General features: G+C 40.0%; 1 protein-coding gene across 2 annotated transcripts in view; it reads left to right on the forward strand.

Moving 5' to 3' along the window:
• Nucleotides 1-215: 215 nt before the first annotated feature.
• The window catches only part of arhgap18 (Rho GTPase activating protein 18), a 77,162-nt gene continuing 56,279 nt past the window's right edge, over nt 216-21,098 (forward strand). For both annotated transcript variants that reach the window (XM_051644844.1, XM_051644845.1), the window contains exon 1: nt 216-417. In XM_051644844.1, coding sequence (XP_051500804.1) covers nt 233-417 — 185 coding nt within the window. In that variant the 5' untranslated portion in view covers nt 216-232. The remainder of the gene's footprint in view (nt 418-21,098) is intronic.

The raw sequence follows: 21,098 nt of genomic DNA on the forward strand, positions 1-21,098 counted from the left end.
TCCTTCCTGAAGCGTTCAGTTACGTCCTTCATTTAATATTCATGAGCCAAGCCTTCACCACAATAAAACTGGTTACTTACGTAATGTTACTTACGTCGCCTTTTACCCAATCAAGAAGGCTCAGTGGGCGAGTATGACATAATAAGATTAATATTCATTAGGCAAGTCTTCACTGTAGTAGGATTGGTATGTCGCCACCCGAAGGGGCGGAGCTGAAAGTCGCTGATTATTCATGTCGTTAGGAAAGAGTCGAGCGGCAGTTCCTTCGAAGTTACATCGAAACTTCCATAATAATGCAGTGCTCAACATGAGTGGACAGCAGGACGAGAAGAGTGTTGTGTTAACCGCCTACATCAGCAACAGTGAAGCTTTACCGGCCGTCAGCTGTAAGGATCAACCGGGGTTTTCGGGACCGAGGTGAGGGATCGCATGAACGGGACTTTATTTATTACCCAGGGCAATGTGCACTATTTATGGCAACTGTATCCTAGGGATGTGTCTCAAAACCCTGTGAGCTGCCTATCTTGATAGTAGGTTTGGGTATCATAGGTGCATAGGTAATTTTGTCCATCACAGAGGTCTATGGTGCCTCAAAACGCTGCTGTACAGGTAGACAGCTGACTAGGATTTGAGACACAGCCCTAGTGTTTAGTGCAAATGCATGTTTTACTCTTTCTTTCCAGGATGGGTTTCATCTTCTTCAAGCTGGAGATTTTGTTAACCAGTTTAATAAGTTTGGAACCTAACACTGTTGTTGTGTTTACATCCTGTGGTTGTTATTATTAGTGATGTTTGGAGTATTTTTAATATGTGGGTGGTAGGATCTACTTCTGCTTTTGAGAGATCATGTGGAAATAAGCCTGTAGATTGTTTTAAAGTCCAAATATTTGGTGCCACTGCTACTACAGGCTGTGCTGTGTTACAACTTGTGACAGACCGATAAATCTGTCAGGAAAATTTTAACCTACAAGCTTTCAAATTCCAGGCCAAAATTTTAACCACCAGTCTACACTTTCTATATGCTGTATATCACCATATAATTACATTTTCCTGGATTGTAAAAAAAAAAAAAAAAAAAAAAAACACAACACAATTTACATATCATACACATAATTACACACAACACAATATACAAATAATAATATACAATGTACAGTATACAATACACACAATATAGAATACACAGTATACAATAAAAATAGTGTATATAGTATATATCAAATGTACAGTAGGTTGTATTGTGCTGTATTGACATTCAGGCTGTCGGTTGATAGTCAGTTGCAAGTGTGTTGTTAAGAGAGAATATAATTTAAGACAGTCCAGTGTGAGATAATAAGATTAATAAAGTGCAGTGCTGATGTATATGGATAGTGAGAGATCAAGAGTTCAAAAGTCTGATTGCTTGGGGGAAGAAGCCGTCATGTAGTCGGCTGGTGCGGGTCCTGATGCTGCGATACCGCCTGCCTGATGGTAGCAGTGAGAACAGCCCATGGCTCGGGTGGCTGGAGTCTCTTGATGATCCTCCGAGCTTTTTTCACACACCGCCTGGTATATATGTCCTGGAGGGAGGGAAGCTCACCTCTGATGATGTGTCTGGTAGTTCGCACCACCCTTTGCAGGGCTTTTGCAAGGCAGCGGTGTTCACAGAGTTTTTATTCCCTTTAAAGTCTGTGATGATATTAATTCCCTGCCACATGCTTCTAGAGTTGGTGGTGTTAAACTGTCCTTCAATCTTATTCCTGTACTGGCGTTTGGCTGCTCTGATAGTTTTGCGGAGTGCATAACTGGCTTGTTTATGCTCCTCCGCGTTCCCGGAATTAAAAGCGGAGGTCTGCGCATCAAGTGCTGCGCGAACATCGCTATTTATCCATGGCTTCTGGTTGGGATAGATCCGTATTGTTTTGATTGGAACAACATCATCTACGCACTTTCTGATGAAACATGTTACACTGTCAGCGTAAAGCTCGATGTCGTCATCAGAGGCGGACCGGAACATCTCCCAGTCCCCGTGATCAAAACAGTCTTGTAGCATAGAATCTGATTGGTCCGACCAGCACTGGATCGTTCCGAGGGTGGGTGCTTCCTGTTTCAGTTTCTGCCTGTAAGTGGGCAGAAGCAGAATGGAAGAGTGGTCCGATTTACCAAATGGTGGGTAGGGGAGGGATTTGTAGCCATCCCAGAAGGAGAGTAGTAATGGTTCAAAACCCGGTTCCCTCGTGTGTTAAAACTAATATGTTGGTGGTATTGTGGTTCGATTGATTTGAAATTGGCTTTGTTAAAGTCCCCGGTCACAATGAACACGGCCTCATTCCCTCGGTAGCCCGAATGGCCGACACAGAAGCATGAGAAATTTCAGATCAGGAGAGCAGAAAGACTTGATAGAATGTACGTTCCTCTGATCACACCAGGATTTGTTGATCATAAAACATACACCACCTCCTCTGCTTTTACCTGAGAGGTCTTTCACTCTGTCCACTCGGTGCACGGAGAACCCTGCGGGTTCAATAGCTGAATCTGGAACTTCAGCAGACATCCAAGTTTCTGTAAGGCAGATAATGCAGCAGTCCCTCATCTCTCATTGGAAAGAGATCCGCGCTCTCAGCTCGCAGACCATGCTGTCTAGAGACTGAACATTTGCCAGTAGAATACTGGGTAGCAGGGGTCGATTTGCGTGACATCTTACTCTGATGAGAACGCCGGCTCTCCTTCCCCTTTTCCTTCTGCGTTTCTGTGGCCAGGCTGCCCAGACAAAGGGCTCCGCTGCCGTGTCTGTCATAGACAATAAGGCAGACAACATCCAAGACAAAAAAACATAAGAATTGTAAACAAAACAAACAAAAAACTGCAATGTTGTGTCGGAGCTCGCAATGCAGCAGCCATACTCGGTGCCATCTTGAGTCCTACTGATTTGGTACAGTAAAAATATGACATATAGCACCTTTAAGTAATATCATACAAGCAATCGTGCAGTATGGCACTCCTGTGAATCGGTCGCAGGCCGACTGCCGCAGGTCATCTTAGCCGTGCTGATTTAGGGCCATACTGCATCACACTATTGTATAGTGTGATATCGCTTATATACAACACTTCAACGAACAAGTAAACAAAAACAAAAAAATGAGGAAAAACTATGGACTGTCACAAAAAAACGCATTTCTGCATGGAACTACTTTCTTACGTGCTGGATCAGAATCTGCCAGTACTAGTTCAGTGGGTGGCATTGCTTGCGATGTGTCCGTGGAACAGGCTGCCCATGAACATAGACGTACAAATACAGTATGTACGTATATGTCATACGTCTTTGGCTGCTGCATTGTGTCTCGGTGTTACAACGTTTATTCATTAACATAGGCTGTTATAATGTAGTCTGTTACAATAAGTACAAAAGAGGGCATTATCAAAATATAATGCATAATATTTTGTCATTATGTGAAGACTCGCTGGTCAATTCAGTGAAACAATGCTCAGAACGTGCGTCTCTGTTCTTCCTTCAGGTTACCGTAATAAGCTTAGTAAGTGCGCAGCACTGTTTCTGAACCGTGGATCTGCAAACCGTGGTTCCGTGACGCCATAATCATCGTGTTTTTAAAATGCAGTGTTAAGTTAAAAATAGTTTTGTATTTTGCATTCTGTTACATTCATCTGTGCTCCATCTAGATGTTTGAAAGAAAGATTTCATCTTGTGTTTGTGTGTGCGCTTCTCCAGATTGTACATTATATGACAATAAAACCTGTTTAGCAAATGTGTGCAGAGACAGATGTTCAAAACACGGTGGATTAAACTTTCTTCTGATTATTGTAAACCTGTAGAACAAACGTTAGCATTGCAACATCGTTTATCAGTTTGGTTGCTATGAGATGTCTCTGTTGACAATCAAGGTACCACTGAAAATGACAACATAATCAATCTCAAAATTAAAAATAAGGCCCCTCTTTGATTCATAGTGTATAGTTGTCAGGTAGTTGTAAGTCATGTCAAGCATTTTAATTTTCGATCATCGTTTTCATGATCGATCATTGCTGTCACTTCTGAGTACTTGGGTACTCGAGTACTCGTGCCCATCCCTAATGGAGACCAGCTGCATGAACATAGTGGAGAGTACCAAATGACGGAAAACAAAGGGCTGTTTGCTTGGAAAGCAAAGGCATAGCATGTGAAATGTTTGTGTTTCTCTTTCACATGCGAGTGAGTGAAAACGGAATATGATCTGACCCGAGAAAACAAAAGAATAAGTTAACACGAATCACTGCAACTACCTAAACTATATGACAATGCTCAAGCATATGCTATTAATTACATTTTAATAATGTTTTAACACCATAGCCTACCACTAGGTGACAAAAGTTACACAGCAACAATGATACTGCCCCTTTAAAGGAGATCTGATTCTAGACATCTGAAGAAAATTCAAAGCAAGAGTTTGTGATTTAACGTGCAATAGGAGTGACTAGCAGAAAACGAGAAGCATTAGCTGAACTTAATGGAGATAATCAATCACATACACTGAAAGTAGTTGTGCATAATCAACATGCATGCTGATTCCCCGTTACTGGGATATACTCGGGCATACAACGCTTATGTAACCAGATGTTAACAGCATGACTCGGCTGATATGGCTGCAGAACACACAATCTTTCTTACACCTAACGGGAAGATCAGTGTGCAGTGTGCATCGAATACTGTGAAACATTGATGCTGGAATTGAATGAATGACGCAATGCTACTACGAGTCCTCTGCGAGAATTATCGCTTAGGCTTCCATTTCATGTCAAACTTTACTGTCTTATAAAACATAAAAATAGTATTTTGTCGCCACCTGCTGGCTAAGGTCTTTAATGTCACAGGGAAAAATGGAGACATACATCTAGCTCTTTTACATATCTGCACTGCTCTTACACTTTAGTTTAGAAGGCCACAAACATATAAGCGGAGTGACAGAAAGAGTGAAGCGTCTGAGTGCTGATGGTGTGAGACATCAGTATTCATGGAATGTCTCTCGATCAATCAGATTCGAGGACCGGAACTAACTGTTGTATTATATTTAATATCATTGTATTAGATATCATTGTACAGAATTTATTAAGAGTGATCATGTGTAGTTTAAAAAACCCATATGACACATAACTGTTGCCACATTACACATTGTTTTAGCTGTTTTCCCCGTCAGTGGTCTTTAGGATTTTGGGCTGTCTAGCCGTTTGAGATGTTTGAGTTCCTCCATAGTGCTTTAAGGTAAAAACAAACAAAACTTTGAAGAATTCAAATGGGTCACTTAAAGCTGAAGTATGTACATTTTTATGTGTTAAAATACTTTCTCCTATCTCAGTGTAATGTGCAGAGACAACTATAAGTAAGACATTTGTAAGTACATTTTCTTGAAAACTGTAAACACTACACAGTCACACTGACTCGATCAGTGGCGTGAGTTGGGGGCGGAACTGTCTGTTTCTTTGACCAATGGGGGGCATATTCAGAAATCTGTTTTGAAAGCAACGTTTATTTTTGCAATTCCATTTAGTAGCGCTAGTGGCACAGAAGTGACATTAAGCTTTAAGTTTTGTGGTCTGCATCGTGATATCGAGAGAAACCGGATTAAGTAGCACGAGTGATCCCGCTCTGCACTCTCCTGTCTCTGGAGCACAAACGTGAAGCCTGCTGGACTCGCTTGCGTTATCTCTGGATCTCTGGAGCGCAACAATAACGTGAAACACAGCTGTGTGTGATCAGAAGCATATTTAGAACGCGAGATGAGTGACATTGAATTTGCTTCGGCGACCTAAAATATCGCTTGGGCAGCCGCCGAAATATTGTCAGTGCCTGAAAACCCCTGTCTGTGTTTCTTCAGTTGTCTCCTGTCTCACGTGAAGCCCTGCCCACTTATAGATACACGTATAGTATATAGTGATATACACGATATAGTAGGGCTGGGCAGTACACGTGTATCAAAGAAGCAACAAGAAATTATGTAGTTGCTTCAGAAATTGTGCTTTTCATGTTTCATTTGCTTTTAAGACGCTATTAGTTAGGTTTAGGTGTTGGTTTAGGGTAAGGATGTCTGGTTAAAGTTTTAGGTTGGAGAGGTACGTTTTACTCGTTAAAGCCTCCATCTAACATTCACCTTAAAAACCTTGTCCGATTACTACACCATTTGACTTGCTTTTGGCACCCCCGCTGGATATTTCACTGAGAAACTGCAGTGAGTGTAATGAAGCATATCATTTTGTTTAGCAAAAATGTTGCCACAGTCACATAATGTTCATGAGATCAGGTTGAATATTTTTTAGTTTTGGTTATTTTTAGCAAAAGTTCAGCCATCAGTCAGTTCTCTTCATGTTGGCATTGGCCATTGAAAAAGCCATATCCAAGCCAAATGAGTAATGTGCCTGTGCCCTCAGTCTTCAGCCACATTTTGTGCCAAACCATTTAATTCCCCATTTGTGCCACACAAGGATCATCTGGATGTATGGAGTCGGCAGTATCTCAGTGGTGTGAAGCAGGATGCTGCTGTTATTTGTGTTGTCAGATGGAGCAGAGGAGATCTGTGTGAGAGCAAAGGTGTCTCCCACGTTCAGCAGCTGCGAGCTGAACTCCCCCATGAATTCTGCCAGCCGGACTACAGCAGCTCTGGCTGCTTGAAAAAGAGATTTCTCTCTCCCTCTGTGTGTGTGCTCATTGGGGTCTGCCAGCCGGGCTTTGGCTGTTTGCACTGGTATGTGCTTTTTGCTGGTTGTTTGCAGACTGGCCTTCCGTTTAGATTCAGCATGACAGAATTACACAAAAATGGGTCTGAAAAAGACGTTTCTATATTCAGAACTAACAGAAAGACTTTTTATAGAGAACTAAATAAAGAATTAGTCATTACTATGAAGAATACAATGAGAGTGTTGTCAGTTTCAGCCCTTTACAGGGTAACGTAAAAGAAGTGTTCATTCAAAAATGACATTTCTGTTGTCGTTTATTCACACTCATGTCATTTCAAACACTTTCTTTCTTCCGCTAGGCAGAATATTCACACTCTATGGTGATTTATACCAAAGACCTTTTTTATGACAAGTCAGTCCACTTGGCCGCCATCTAAACAAGCGACATAAAAGTACAGCTCCTATCTACTTGAATGAGGAAAGAATGAAATCTCCAAAACGGCTGGTCAAGATTATGATCACAGAACATATTTCAAATCTGCAGTAAAATCTGTCAACAGTAGTATCATAAATTGTACTTCTTTAGCTCAGATAATGCTAAAAACATTATTTGTCAGGCAGGTCCAGCTAATGCACATGCATGTTCACGAGTTGATTGACAGGCTATGTCTCTATCTGAAAGGTTATTGGCTCTTTTACCTTTTAGGCGGGACTTCCTTCTCTACATCCGCAATATTGGTCATTCCAATTTCTCCCATTCATTAGAATACAAGTGCTCCGTTTCGGGCTGAACAGTCTCTGTTTACACTGTTTTATGTTCCATAATGTGAAAAAACAAAAACAAAAAAACAACAACCCTGTAAAAGTGTCATAAAAGTATTCCATTTGACATGTGTACTTTATTCCAAGTCTTCTAAAGTTATAGGAAAATGATAGCTTTGTATGAGGACAGAATTTTCATTTTGGGTCATCTATTCATCATGTCTAGGTTAGTTCATGATTATCTTTCACTCATGAAATCTGTAATGATAAACCGTACAATAACATTGTGTGCGTGCTGTGAGATATGTGGAAGGGTGTGTGTTGCTTTGTGTTTTGAGTGTGTATGTTTGTGTTTGATGGTTTCACCTGTACTGGCATGGCAAACTTTGCTTGACTTACATAATGAATATTTCATTGACAGTGGCCTGTGGGTTTTGTGGTGGTCATTGTGTGAGTGATGCCTGTGATGGGCGTTAGACACTCAGAGGGGTCAGTGCAGACTGAATGTAATTTGTTCGAGTAAAGGCTGGCGAACTGGTGTGAGTGGAACTATTTTAAACTCACTGCATCTTTAAAGACATCTCTTTCACTGGGTTTATGATGTAATACATACAGCAGTGTGCACACAATACAGAATCAACAAATGTTATCATGGCCTGGCTGTTATCGCTTTTCCATTGACACAATACACACATCTTGTGCAGCTTAATGCCTGCTTTGGAAAGTTCACTTGAATTTAATAAAATCTGAGATTATAGCAAAATCTGAGACCAATTTGAAAATCTGGGATTTAAAATCCTATTGAAACCTGAAAAAAAGTAATGTTTTAAGATTTTGAAAAATGTAAACAAAGAAATGTTTTGATCTAATATATATAATATATATTTAATCATATATTTATTTAATCATAGAAAACATTCCCTGTCTGAGGTCTGTTAGGATCACTACTTTATTTTAAGAATGTGAAATGTCAGAATAATAGTAGAGAGAATGATTTATTTCAGCTTTTATTCCTTTCATCACATTCCCAGTGGGTCAGAAGTTTACATACACTTTGTTAGTATTTGGTAGCATTGCCTTTAAATTATTTAACTTGGGTCAAACGTTTTGGATAGCCTTCCACAAGCTTCTCACAATAAGTTGCTGGAATTTTGGCCCATTCCTCCGGACAGAACTGGTGTAACTGAGTCAGGTTTGTAGGCCTCCTTGCTCGCACATGCTTTTTCAGTTCTGCCCACAAATTTTCTCTCGGATTGAGGTCAGGGCTTTGTGATGGCCACACAGTACCTTGACTTTGTTGTCCTTAAGACATTTTGCCACTATTTTGGAGGTATGCTTGGGGTCATTGTCCATTTGGAAGTCCCATTTGCGATTGAGCTTTAACTTCCTGGCTGATGTCTTGAGGTGTTGCTTCAATATATCCACATAATTTTCCTTCCTCATTATGCCATCTATTTTGTGAAGTGCACCAGTCCCTCCTGCAGCAAAGCACCCCCACAACATGATGCTGCCACCCCCATGCTTCACGGTTGGAGTGGTGTTCTTCGGCTTGCAAGCCTCACCCTTTCACCTCCCAACATAACGATGGTCATTATGGCCAAAAGTTAAATTTTTGTTTCATCAGTCCAGAGGACATTTCTCCAAAAAGTATGATCTTTGTCCCTATGTGCACTTGCAAACTGTAGTCTGGCTATTTTATGGTGGTTTTGGAGCAGTGGCTTCCTCCTTGCTGAGCAGCCTTTCAGATTATGTCGATATAGGACTCATTTTATTGTGGATATAGATACTTGTCTACCAAGGTCCTTGGCTGTTGTTATGGGATTGATTTGCACTTTTCGCACCAAACTACATTAATCTCTTGTAGACAGAATGGGTATGTGAGCGGTATGATGGCTGCGTGGTCCATGGTGTTTATACTTGCGTACTATGGTTCGTACAATGTACATGGTACCTTTGGGCATTTAGAAAATTGCTCCCAAGGATGAACCAGACTTGTGGAGGTCCACAATGTTTTTTTCTGAAGTCTTGGCTGATTTCTTTTGATTTTTCCCATAATGTCAAGCAAAGAGTTTGAAGGTAGGTCTTAAAATACATCCACAGGTACACCTCCAATTGACTCCAATTAGCCAATTTGCCTATCAGAAGCTAATTGGCTAATTACCTAAAGGCTTGACATAATTTTCTGGAATCTTCCAAGCTGTTTAAAGGCACAGTTAACTTAGTGTATGTAAACTTCTGACCCACTGGAATTGTGATATTGTCAATTAAAAGTGAAACAATCCATCTGTAAACAATTGTTGGAAAAATTACTCATGTCATGCACAAAGTAGATGTAATAAACAGCTTGCCAAAATTGTAGTTTGTTAATATGAAACCTGTGGAGTGGTTAAAAAATGAGTTTTAAGGACTTCAACCTAAGTGTATGTAAACTCCTGACTTCAACTGTGTGTGTGTGTGTGTGTGTATATATATATATATATATATATATATACAGTTGTGCTCAAATGTTTGCATACCCTGGCAGAAATTGTGAAATTTTGGCATTGATTTTGAAAATATGTCTTTTATTTAAGGATAGTGATCAGATGAAGCCATTTATTATCACATAGTTGTTTGGCTCCTTTTTAAATCATAATGGTAACAGAAATCACCCAAATGGCCCTGATCAAAAGTTTAAATACCCTTGAATGTTTGGCCTTGTTACAGACACACAAGGTGACACACACAGGTTTAAATGGCAATTAAAGGTTAATTTCCCACACCCGTGGCTTTTTAAATTGCAATTAGTGTCTGTGTATAAATAGTCAATGAGTTTGTTAGCACTCACGTGGATGCACTGAGCAGGCTAGATACTGAGCCATGGGGAGCAGAAAAGAACTGTCAAAAGACCTGCGTAACAAGGTAATGGAACTTTATAAAGATGGAAAAGGATATAAAAAGATATCCAAAGCCTTGAAAATGCCAGTCAGTACTGTTCAATCACTTATTAAGAAGTGGAAAATTCGGGGATCTCTTGATACCAAGCCAAGTTCAGGTAGACCAAGAAAGATTTCAGCCACAACTGCCAGAAGAATTGTTCGGGATACAAAGAAAAACCCACAGGTAACCTCAGGAGAAATACAGGCTGCTCTGGAAAATGACGGTGTGGTTGTTTCAAGGAGCACAATATGACGATACTTGAACAAACATGAGCTGCATGGTCGAGTTGCCAGAAAGAAGCCTTTACTGCGCCAATGCCACACAAAAAAACCCCGGTTACAATATGCCTGACAACACCTAGACATGCCTCACAGCTTCTGGCACACTGTAATTTGGAGTGACGAGACCAAAATAGAGCTTTATGGTCACAAACATAAGCACTATGTTTGGAGAGGGCCTATAGTGAAAAGAATACCATCCCCACTGTGAAGCATGGTGGTGGCTCACTGATGTTTTGGGGGTGTGTGAGCTCTAAAGGCACGGGGAATCTTGTGAAAATTGATGGCAAGATGAATGCAGTATGTTATCAGAAAATACTGGCAGACAATTTGCATTCTTCTGCATGAAAGCTGTGCATGGGACACTCTTAGACTTTCCAGCACGACAATGACCCTAAGCACAAGGTCAAGTTGACACTCCAGTGGTTACAGCAGAAAAAGATGAAGGTTCTGGAGTGGCCATCACAGTCTCCTGACCTTAATAGGTCTCAAAAGTGCGGTTCATGCAAGACGACCAAAGACTTTGCATGACCTGGAGGCATTTTGCCAAGACGAACGGGCAGCTATACCACCTGCAAGAATTTGGGGCCTCATAGACAACTATTACAAAAGACTGCACGCTGTCATTGATGCTAAAGGGGGCAATACACAGTATTAAGAACTAAGGGTATGCAGACTTTTGAACAGGGGTCATTTAATTTCTTTCTTTGTTGCCATGTTTTGTTTTATGATTGTGCCATTCTGTTATAACCTACAGTTGAATATGAATCCCATAAGAAATAAAAGAAATGTGTTTTGCCTGCTCACTCATGTTTTCTTTAAAAATGGTACATATTTTACCAATTCTCCAAGGGTATGCAAACTTTTGAGCACAACTGTATACATAAAATAATTATTTAAGATTGTGCACTTTCTTGTATTGATTAAATTGTTATGCTAATAATATAATTTGCAATAATAATAAAAAAGTTATTATAAATTAGATAAATGCAAAATAGAAGCATTTTCACTTGTGGTTTTGGACCTCACTGTACATTTATTTGGATAGCAAAAAAGTACAATTTATAAATACAAATAAATGGAAATATTATGATAAATAAAAATACATTATATACAGTGGCAAGAACAAGTATGTGAACCCTTTGGAATTAGCTGGTTTTCTGCATTAATTGGTCATAAAATGTGATCTCATCTTCATCAAAGTCACAAGTATAGACAAACACAATGTGCTTAAGCTAACAACACACAAACAATTATAATCTTTCATGTCTTTATTGAACACATCCCATTAAACACTCACAGTACTGTGGAAAATGTAAGTGAACCCTTGGATTTAATAACTGGTCGATCCTCCTTTGGCAGCAATAACCTCAACCAACTTTTTCCAGTAGCTGCGGATTAGACCTGCACAACATTCAGAAGGAATTTTGGACCATTCTTCCTTAGAGAACTGCTTCAGCTCAGCCATATTCTCAGGATGTCTGGTGTGAACAGCTCTCTTGAAGTCATTCCACAGCATCTCTATTGGGTTCATGTCTGGGTTCTGTCTGGGCCACCCCAAAAGGTGGATTTTCTTTTTTTGAAGTCATTCTGTAGTTACTTTGATGTTTAGGATCATTGTCCTGCTGCATCACTCAACTTCTATTGAGCTTCAGCTGGCGCACAGCAACCCTGATATTATCCTGTAGGATATCTTGATAATATATGGAATTAATTTTTCCTTCGATGATGGCAAATTTCAGAAGTGCAGCAATGTTTTTGTCGGAAAGCAGCAGCTTCCTTCTTGATGTCCTGCCATGGACACCATGCCTGTTTAATGTTTTCCGTATAGAAGACTCATGAATAGAGATGTTAACCAGTTCCAATGATTCCTTCATGTTTTTAGCTGTCACTCTAGTCTTTTTTTTTGACCTCATTGAGCTTTCTATGGTTTGCACTTCTAGGGAGAGTACCCACAGTACTAAATCATCTCTGTTTATAGACTATTTGTCTAACTGTGGACAGATGAATATCTAAGCTAAGTAATTCAAGATTACTTTGTTACCCTTTCCAGCCTTATGCAAAGCAAAAGTTCTTGTAGTCAAAGTAGCTCTAACCCACACCTCCAATTTTTATGTTATTAGTGAAAACGGATCAAATCAAATCTAAATCAAATCACTTTGTTGTCACACAGCCATATACACAAGTGCAATGGTGTGTGAAATTCTTGGGTGCAGTTCCGATCAACATAGCAGTCGTGACAGTGATGAGACATATACCAATTTACAATAACATCAAATTAACACAACACAATTTAAACATCTGATATACACATAATTACACACAACAATATACAAATAATAACATACACTGTACAGTATACAATACACACTATATAGATACACATTATTCAATAAAAATAAAAAATAAAAATATATAAAAAAGTATATATAGTATATATAGAATGTACAGTATTGTACTGTATTGACATTCAGGCTGTCGGTTGATAGTCAGTTGTTAAGAGAGAATATAATATAGTAATAATATAATTTATAATAGTCCGGTGTGAGATATAAGAGTAAGAGTAATAAAGTGCAGTGCTGATGTATTTTGATCGTGGGAGATCAAGTGTTCAAAAGTCTGATTGCTTGGGGGAAGAAGCTGTCATGGAGTCGGCTGGTGCGGGTCCTGATGCTGCGATACCGCCTGCCTGATGGTAGCAGTGAGAACAGCTCATGGCTCGGGTGGCTGGAGTCTCTGATGATCCTCCGAGCTTTTTTCACACACCGCCTTGTATATATTTCCTGGAGGGAGGGAAGCTCACCTCCGATGATGTGTCTGGCAGTTCGCACCACCCTTTGCAGTGCTTTGCGGTTGTGGGTGGTGCTATTGCCATACCAGGCGGAGATGCAGCCAGTCAGGATGCTCTCTACAGTGCAGGTGTAGAACCGTGTGAGGATGTGGCGGTTCATTCCATACTTCCTCAGCCGTCTCAGGAAGAAGAGGTGCTGATGAGCCTTCTTCACAACGACTTCAGTGTGGATGGACCATGTGAGTTCCTCAGTGATGTGGACACCCAGGAACCCTGAAGCTGCTGACTCTCTCCACTGGTGCTCCATTGATGGTGATGGGACTGTATTCTCTGTCTTTTATTCTGAAGTCCACCACAAGCTCATTGTCTTACTGACGTTGAGGGAGAGGTTGTGCTCCTGACACCAGTGTGTCAGAGTGTGCACCTCCTCTCTGTAGGCTGTTTCATCATTGTCAGTGATCAGACCTACCGCCGTCGTGTCATCAGCAAACTTAATGATGGCATTGGAGCTGTGTGTTGCCACACAGTCATGTGTGTACAAGGAATACAGTAGTGGGCTGAGAACACAGCCCTGCGGGGCTCCAGTGTTGAGGGTCAGTGATGAGGAGATGTTGCTGCCCATTCTAACCACCTGGTGTCTGCTTGACAGGAAGTCCAGGATCCAGCTGCACAGCGAGCTGTTTAAGACCAGAGCCCGGAGTTTCTCATCTAGCTTGGAGGGCACTATGTTGTTGAATGCTGAGCTGTAGTCTACAAACAGCATTCTAACATAAGTGTTCTTTTTTTCCAGGTGGGAGAGAGCAGTGTATATTGTAGATGCAATGGCATCATCAGTGGAGCAGGTGTTGCGGTAAGCAAACTGCAATGGTCTACAGATAGAGGCAGCACAGAGCAGATGTAATCTCTGATTAGTCTCTCAAAGCATTTGCTGATGATGGGAGTCAGAGCAACAGGATGCCAGTCATTTAAGCAAGTGATTTTTGATTGTTTTGGAACAGGCACAATGGTGGATGTTTTAAAGCATGTGGGGACTACAGACAAAGAGAGGGAAAGGTTGAAAATGTCCGTAAAAACACCAGCCAGCTGGTTTGCGCACGCTGTGATGACGCGGCCCGGAATGCCGTCTGGGCCCGCGGCTTTACGGATATTCACCCGTCGGGAGGATCGGGTTACATCCGCTACAGAGACGGAGAGTGAACTAACCTCTGTAGCTTCGGCCGCGAGAGCTCTCTCCGCGAGGGCGGTGTTATTTCCCTCAAAATGAGCATAAAAATTATTTAGCTCATCCGGGAGAGAGGCAGCGGTGTTCATGGCGGAGTTTTTATTCCCTTTAATGTCCGTGATGATGTTAATTCCCTGCCACATGCTTCTAGAGTTGGTGGTGTTAAACTGTCCTTCAATCTTGCTCCTGTACTGGCGTTTTGCGGTTCTGATAGTTTTGCGGAGGGCATAACTGGCTTGTTTATGCTCCTCCGCGTTCCTGGAATTAAAAGCGGAGGTCCGCACATTAAGTGCCGCGCGAACATCGTTATTAATCCATGGTTTCTGATTCGGATAGATCCTTATTGTTCTGGTCGGAACCACGTCCTCCACGCACTTTTTGATGAAACACATTATGCTATCAGCGTAAAGCTCGATGTCGTCATCAGAGGCGGACCGGAACATCTCCCAGTCCGTGTGATCAAAACAGTCTAGAAGCGTAGAATCTGATTGGTCCGACCAGCACTGGATCGTTCTGAGGGTGGGTGCTTCCTGTTTCAGTCTCTGCCTGTAAGCGGGCAGAAGCAGAACGGAAGAGTGATCCGATTTGCCAAATGGTGGGCGGGTGAGGGGTTTGTAGCCATCCCGGAAGGGAGAGTAGCAATGGTCCAAAACCCCGTCCCCTCGTGTGTTGAAACTAATGTGCTGGTGGTATTTTGGCGCGACTGATTTTAAACTGGCTTTATTAAAGTCCCCGGTCACAATGAACACGGCCTCAGGGTGCGCGGTTTCCTGCTCTCTTATACTCCCATACAGTTCCTTGAGTGCCCGGTCTGTGTCGGCTTGTGGCTGGATGTACACAGCAGTGATAATGACCGCTGTGAACTCCCTCGGTAGCCAGAATGGTCGACACAGAAGCATGAGAAATTCCAGATCAGGAGAGCAGAAAGACTTGATAGAATGTACATTCCTCTGATCACACCAGGATTTGTTGATCATAAAACATACACCACCTCCTCTGCTTTTACCGGAGAGGTCTTTCGCTCTGTCCACTCGGTGCACGGAGAACCCCGAGGGTTCAATGGCTGAGTCTGGAATCTCCGCAGACATCCAAGTTTCCGTAAGGCAGATAATGCAGCAGTCCCTTGTATCTCGTTGGAAAGAGATCTGCGCTTTCAGCTCTTAGAGCTTGTTATCCAGAGACTGAACATTTGCCAGTAGAATAGTGGGTAGCGGGGGTTGATTTGCGCAGCGTCTTACTCTGATGAGAACTCTGTTCCCCTTTTCCTTTTGCGTTTCCGCGGCCGTGCTGCCCAGACAAAGGGCTCCGCTTGCATGTGTGTAAACAGCGGGTCGGCATTGAGAAATTTGAAGTCCGGTTTACGGTGTGAAATTGCTGAACCAATGTCCAAAAGTGTTTGTCTATCGTAGACAATAAGGCAGACAACATCCAAGACAAAAAACATAAGAATTGTGAACAAAACAAACAAAACACTACTATGTTGTGTCGGAGCTCGCAACGCAACAGCCATACTCGGCGCCATCTTGAGTCAAACCACGATTGTGTTTGTTCATTATTGTAACTTAGATGAAGATCAAAAGTAGGCAGGGCATAGTCCTCCACTTAATGTTCTGAGCATGCTGAGACTTGTAAACATTTAGCCAGCTATGAAAGATAGTTTAACATAGTTTATCAGCCTAACCATGTTTGGGCATTTGATGTGGAGATCTGAAAAACTTAATCGAACACCTAACATACACTGTTCTGTTGTCCATTGATTTAGAGTACATAAAGTAAAACACCTATCTTGAAGAAGAAGTTCACACAAAAATTTAAATTCAGCATCATTTACTCACCGTTATGTCGTTCCAAACCTGTATGACTTTCTTGCTTTCATGGAACACAAAAGCAGGTGTTAGGCAGAATGTTCATGCTGCTCTTTTCCATACAAAGAAAGATTATAGCCTAGATTATGTGCCCTACACTATTACTATACTAAATATAGCTAAATATACAGTATGAAATATACAGTATATGTCATATGATGTGAAATTAATTGCAAATCTTCTTTCTTTAAACTGATTTAAAGTGTTTAACTTAAAAAAAAAAACAACAACTTTAATTTTAAAAGTGTTTGTCATTTTTATGTAAGTACATGCTTTCAGTTGTTTAGAAACAACACGACCTCTCACTGTTTCCAAGCAGCCTCATTCCATGAGTATATTTTTGATTGTCATAGCAACAGCCCACATACTGGTTCTGACCCCTTTCCTCGACTCTGTTAAATCTTCTGTACAGCTTTAGCTTGCCTCATTTTTCACATCATACCGTCTACTCTAGTGTACTAACTGCAATGGGAAAATACAGTAAGACCCTATGTTAGTGCTTTTGTCTGTACTGCTAGTGTTCCTCTTTTGTTTATGTAAAATGACTCAGCCGCTTACAGAGAGAAATATGTACATACTTGACCCTTTCTCTCTGTTTCTCTATCTACTCCTGAGGGCAAGTGTTTTGGTCATTTGTAATGCTGTCAGATGTGCTGTGTGACCTTTAGCATGTAGAGTTGTCTGAGGAAAGAGCTCACTGCCCCACTCCACAAACGCTCGGTTAATAGCTAAACCATGAAAGGGTCGTCGTCAGCATTTATGACAGAGGAAAGGTTGTTGGTGTAACAGGCAAAAAAAAAAAATAAATAAATACTCTTATTTTTATTTCAGTTGCTCTTTCTTAGAATTTATTTGCGGCACCTCTTTACAAATGGCTCCATTAACTACCTTCATTAGACAGTTTGCAATTGCAAATTGGATTGTTTTGAACCTCAAAGTCAAGAAATTTGATTTAAAAAAAAAAAAAAGTCAATGTTTGATTTGCTCTGGAACCATCTGGATCAGAATCAGGAACACTATACAACTGCTGTGTTCCCATACACTAAAAAAAATTAAAGGATTTTTGCTGCTTGTTCAATTTACTTAATTAAAATGAACTAAAGCAACACAATTCTAGAACATTTTTCCTTGCATTCTACCCATTTAAATCTGTAAAATGGATGTTTACTTAATCCATTTGAGTTGGGACTACATAAATACTTTATGTGCTGTTATAGTTGCATTGAGAGTAAATGTTAAAATTAAGCGTTATAGTATTTTAAGTGGTTTTGTGCAATATGAATGTAAAGGGGAATACTTATGTAAGAAATAATTGACGACGCACTGTTGCATTATTGAAAAATAATGCACACCCCGAGGTAGTAATGCAGTCACAATGCGCAGCCGAAGTAAATTTTTCTGCTTATACCATGGTTACCACACCTTAAGACATCGTTCAGGGTTTTATATCAAGACATTTTCTGTTTTTTGTCGCTAAAATGCTCTTGTGAGTGGAATTTCTTTTTACAGCCAGAGCATTCGTTGCTAGGTTGAAAACATCAACTGAAAATTAGCAATGGAGGATTGCGACACTTGCGCTGCTTTACTGGAGCACTTGCTGAAGTAACAAGGTAGTGCGTTTGTGTGTGTGAGCGAGTGAAAGAAACGGAGAGTAGGGCTGTCAGTTGGGCAGAGAAACTACATTTGAATATTTACCTTAAATATTTTCAAAATTCGAATTAAAGTCAAATTTTAAAGTACGCTGATTTTTTTTTGTTTTTTTTTTGTGGATTTTCTCCCCTTTTTCTCCCAGTTTGGAATGCCCAATTCCCAATATGCTTTTAAGTCCTCGTGGTCGTGTAGTGATTTTTGAGGTACATTAACCTAGTTTCTATCCACTTTTCGTGCTATTTTGTTATCAACAAAGTGAAAATGCGTAAAATTTTTTTTGGGAAATTAGCCGTCTTCTGCCTGTTTCCATTCAAATGACCTTTTATCGATAAAAATGGTGTGCGTTATGATGTAATGCCTAAACACTTTGTCGCATATGTTTTGGTTTATCGCAAATTGTTTCCATACAGAAATGTGTGGATATCGCTAAATGTGTACCTTTCGCCTCCCAGATGTGCCTAATTTTTTTCCTCTGAAGTTTTGGTAAAATGGGGAGAGTATTGAGACAATTCATTGAAATTAGACAGCTTACTGTCATTTTAATTTCACAAATAAATGCAATCAGAAGACGGAATTGCAATCAAAAGGGAGCTGTTGCCCTTGTGATATTGGTCCTGATGCTGCGCCTATCATGGGTTGCCACCGGTTCCGACACGAAAGCGAATCGCCATGGCCCTGTTCAAGCTGGAAACCTGCACCAAGTAGTGGAGGAAACTTTCAGTCTTAGTATAAGGACCATCCTTCGATGAGTATATACTGTGTGCACAACTATTAAAGAAACATTGATGCAGTGTAATATCATGGTTTACGTATGATACATTCCTAATTTTCAACAGGCTATTTTTAACAATCATCTAATCTAAAGCATCACCATCACAACTGCATTAAGTCCTGCATATTTGTCCAGCAACTTCAAAGTAAAAGCGCTTCACGTGTGCTATAAGTAAATGTCTAATTCACTGTGCACTGTATGTACAATTGGTTTGATTTTGTATTTTTTTAGAAAATGCGGACTACATGGTTGCTGGACTACTGTGTGTACTGTTATTTCCTTCTTCCTAATATATTAACAATTTCTGTGCAAATAAATTACTAAAATTTGATGACTAAACAGAAATCTGAAGAAACTGCTATCTACCATTTAAAATACAATATTATTTTTATTTATTTAAAGTTTTGAGTGATATTGAGGAAATATAGTGCTAATTAAGAGTTTATTCATTTTTTAGCAATTTTATGTTTGTTATTTACTACATTAAATTGTGTTATATATCGGCATCGGCCATTCAAAAATCCATATATATATATACAGTTGTGCTCAAAAGTTTGCATACCCTTGGAGAATTGGTAATATATGTATCATTTTTAAAGAAAACATGAGTGAGCCAGCAAAACACATTTCTTTTTATTTCTTATGGGATTCATATTCAACTGTAGGTTATAACAGAATGGCACAATCATAAAACAAAACATGGCAACAAAGAAAAAAATGAATTTTCTGATAACATACTGCATTCATCTTGCCATCAATTTTCACAAGATTCCCCGTGCCTTTAGAGCTCACACACCCCCAAAACATCAGTGAGCCACCACCATGCTTCACAGTGGGGATGGTATTCTTTTCACTATAGGCCTTGTTGACCCCTCTCCAAACATAGCACTTATGTTTGTGACCATAAAGCTCTATTTTGGTCTCGTCACTCCAAATTACAGTGTGCCAGAAGCTGTGAGGCGTGTCAAGGTGTTGTTGGGTATATTGTAAACGGGCTTTTTTGTGGCATTGGCGCAGTAAAGGCTTCTTTCTGGCAACTCGACCATGCAGCTCATGTTTGTTCAAGTATCGTCATATTGTGTTCCTTGAAACAACCACACCGTCATTTTCTAGAGCAGCCTGTATTTCTCCTGAGGTTACCTGTGGGTTTTTCTTTGTATCCCGAACAATTCTTCTGGCAGTTGTGGCTGAAATCTTTCTTGGTCTACCTGATCTTGGCTTGGTATCAAGAGATCCCCGAATTTTCCACTTCTTAATAAGTGATTGAACAGTACTGACTGGCATTTTCAAGGCTTTGGATATCTTTTTAAATCCTTTTCCATCTTTATAAAGTTCCATTACCTTGTTACGCAGGTCTTTTGACAGATCTTTTCTGCTCCCCATGGCTCAGTATCTAGCCTGCTCAGTGCATCCACGTGAGAGATAACAAACTCATTGACAATTTATACACAGACACTAATTGCAATTTAAAAAGCCACAGGTGTGGGAAATTAACCTTTAATTGCCATTTAAACCTGTGTGTGTCACCTTGTGTGTCTGTAACAAGGCCAAACATTCAAGGGTATGTAAACTTTTGATCAGGGCCATTTGGGTGATTTCTGTTTCATTATGATTTAAAAAGGAGCCAAACAACTATGTGATAATAAATGGCTTCATATGATCACTATCCTTAAATAAAAGACAGTTTTTTTGCATGATCAGTCATATTTTCAAAATCAATGCCAAAATTTCACAATTTCTGCCAGGGTATGCAAACTTTTGAGCACAACTGTATATATATATATATATATATATATATATATATTTGACATTCAATACATCACTATCTGGATACAGATTTAAAAAAAACCTGTTGCCTTTCAAAACAAGGATTTTAATATTATGGTGTGTGAGATGTTGTTTGATCATTTATATGTGTGAGTGAAAGGGGTGAAAGGGGTAGAGATGGTCTGTTTTTTTTTAGTTGGTTTTTAACTATAAATTATAAATCATTCTCATTACCGCAACTTACAAAATCAAAAAATCAAATCCCTTTATTGTCACTCAACCATATACATGAGTGCAACAGTGGGTGAAAGTTCCAAGCAACACAGCAGTATGACAATTACAATAAACATCTGATTTACACATCACACATTTTACACATCTGTTACACAACACAATATACATTATACACCTAATAATATACAATATACAG

The sequence above is a fragment of the Myxocyprinus asiaticus genome, chromosome 19, assembly GCF_019703515.2.
Source record: "Myxocyprinus asiaticus isolate MX2 ecotype Aquarium Trade chromosome 19, UBuf_Myxa_2, whole genome shotgun sequence".
Lineage (NCBI taxonomy): Eukaryota > Metazoa > Chordata > Actinopteri > Cypriniformes > Catostomidae > Myxocyprinus > Myxocyprinus asiaticus.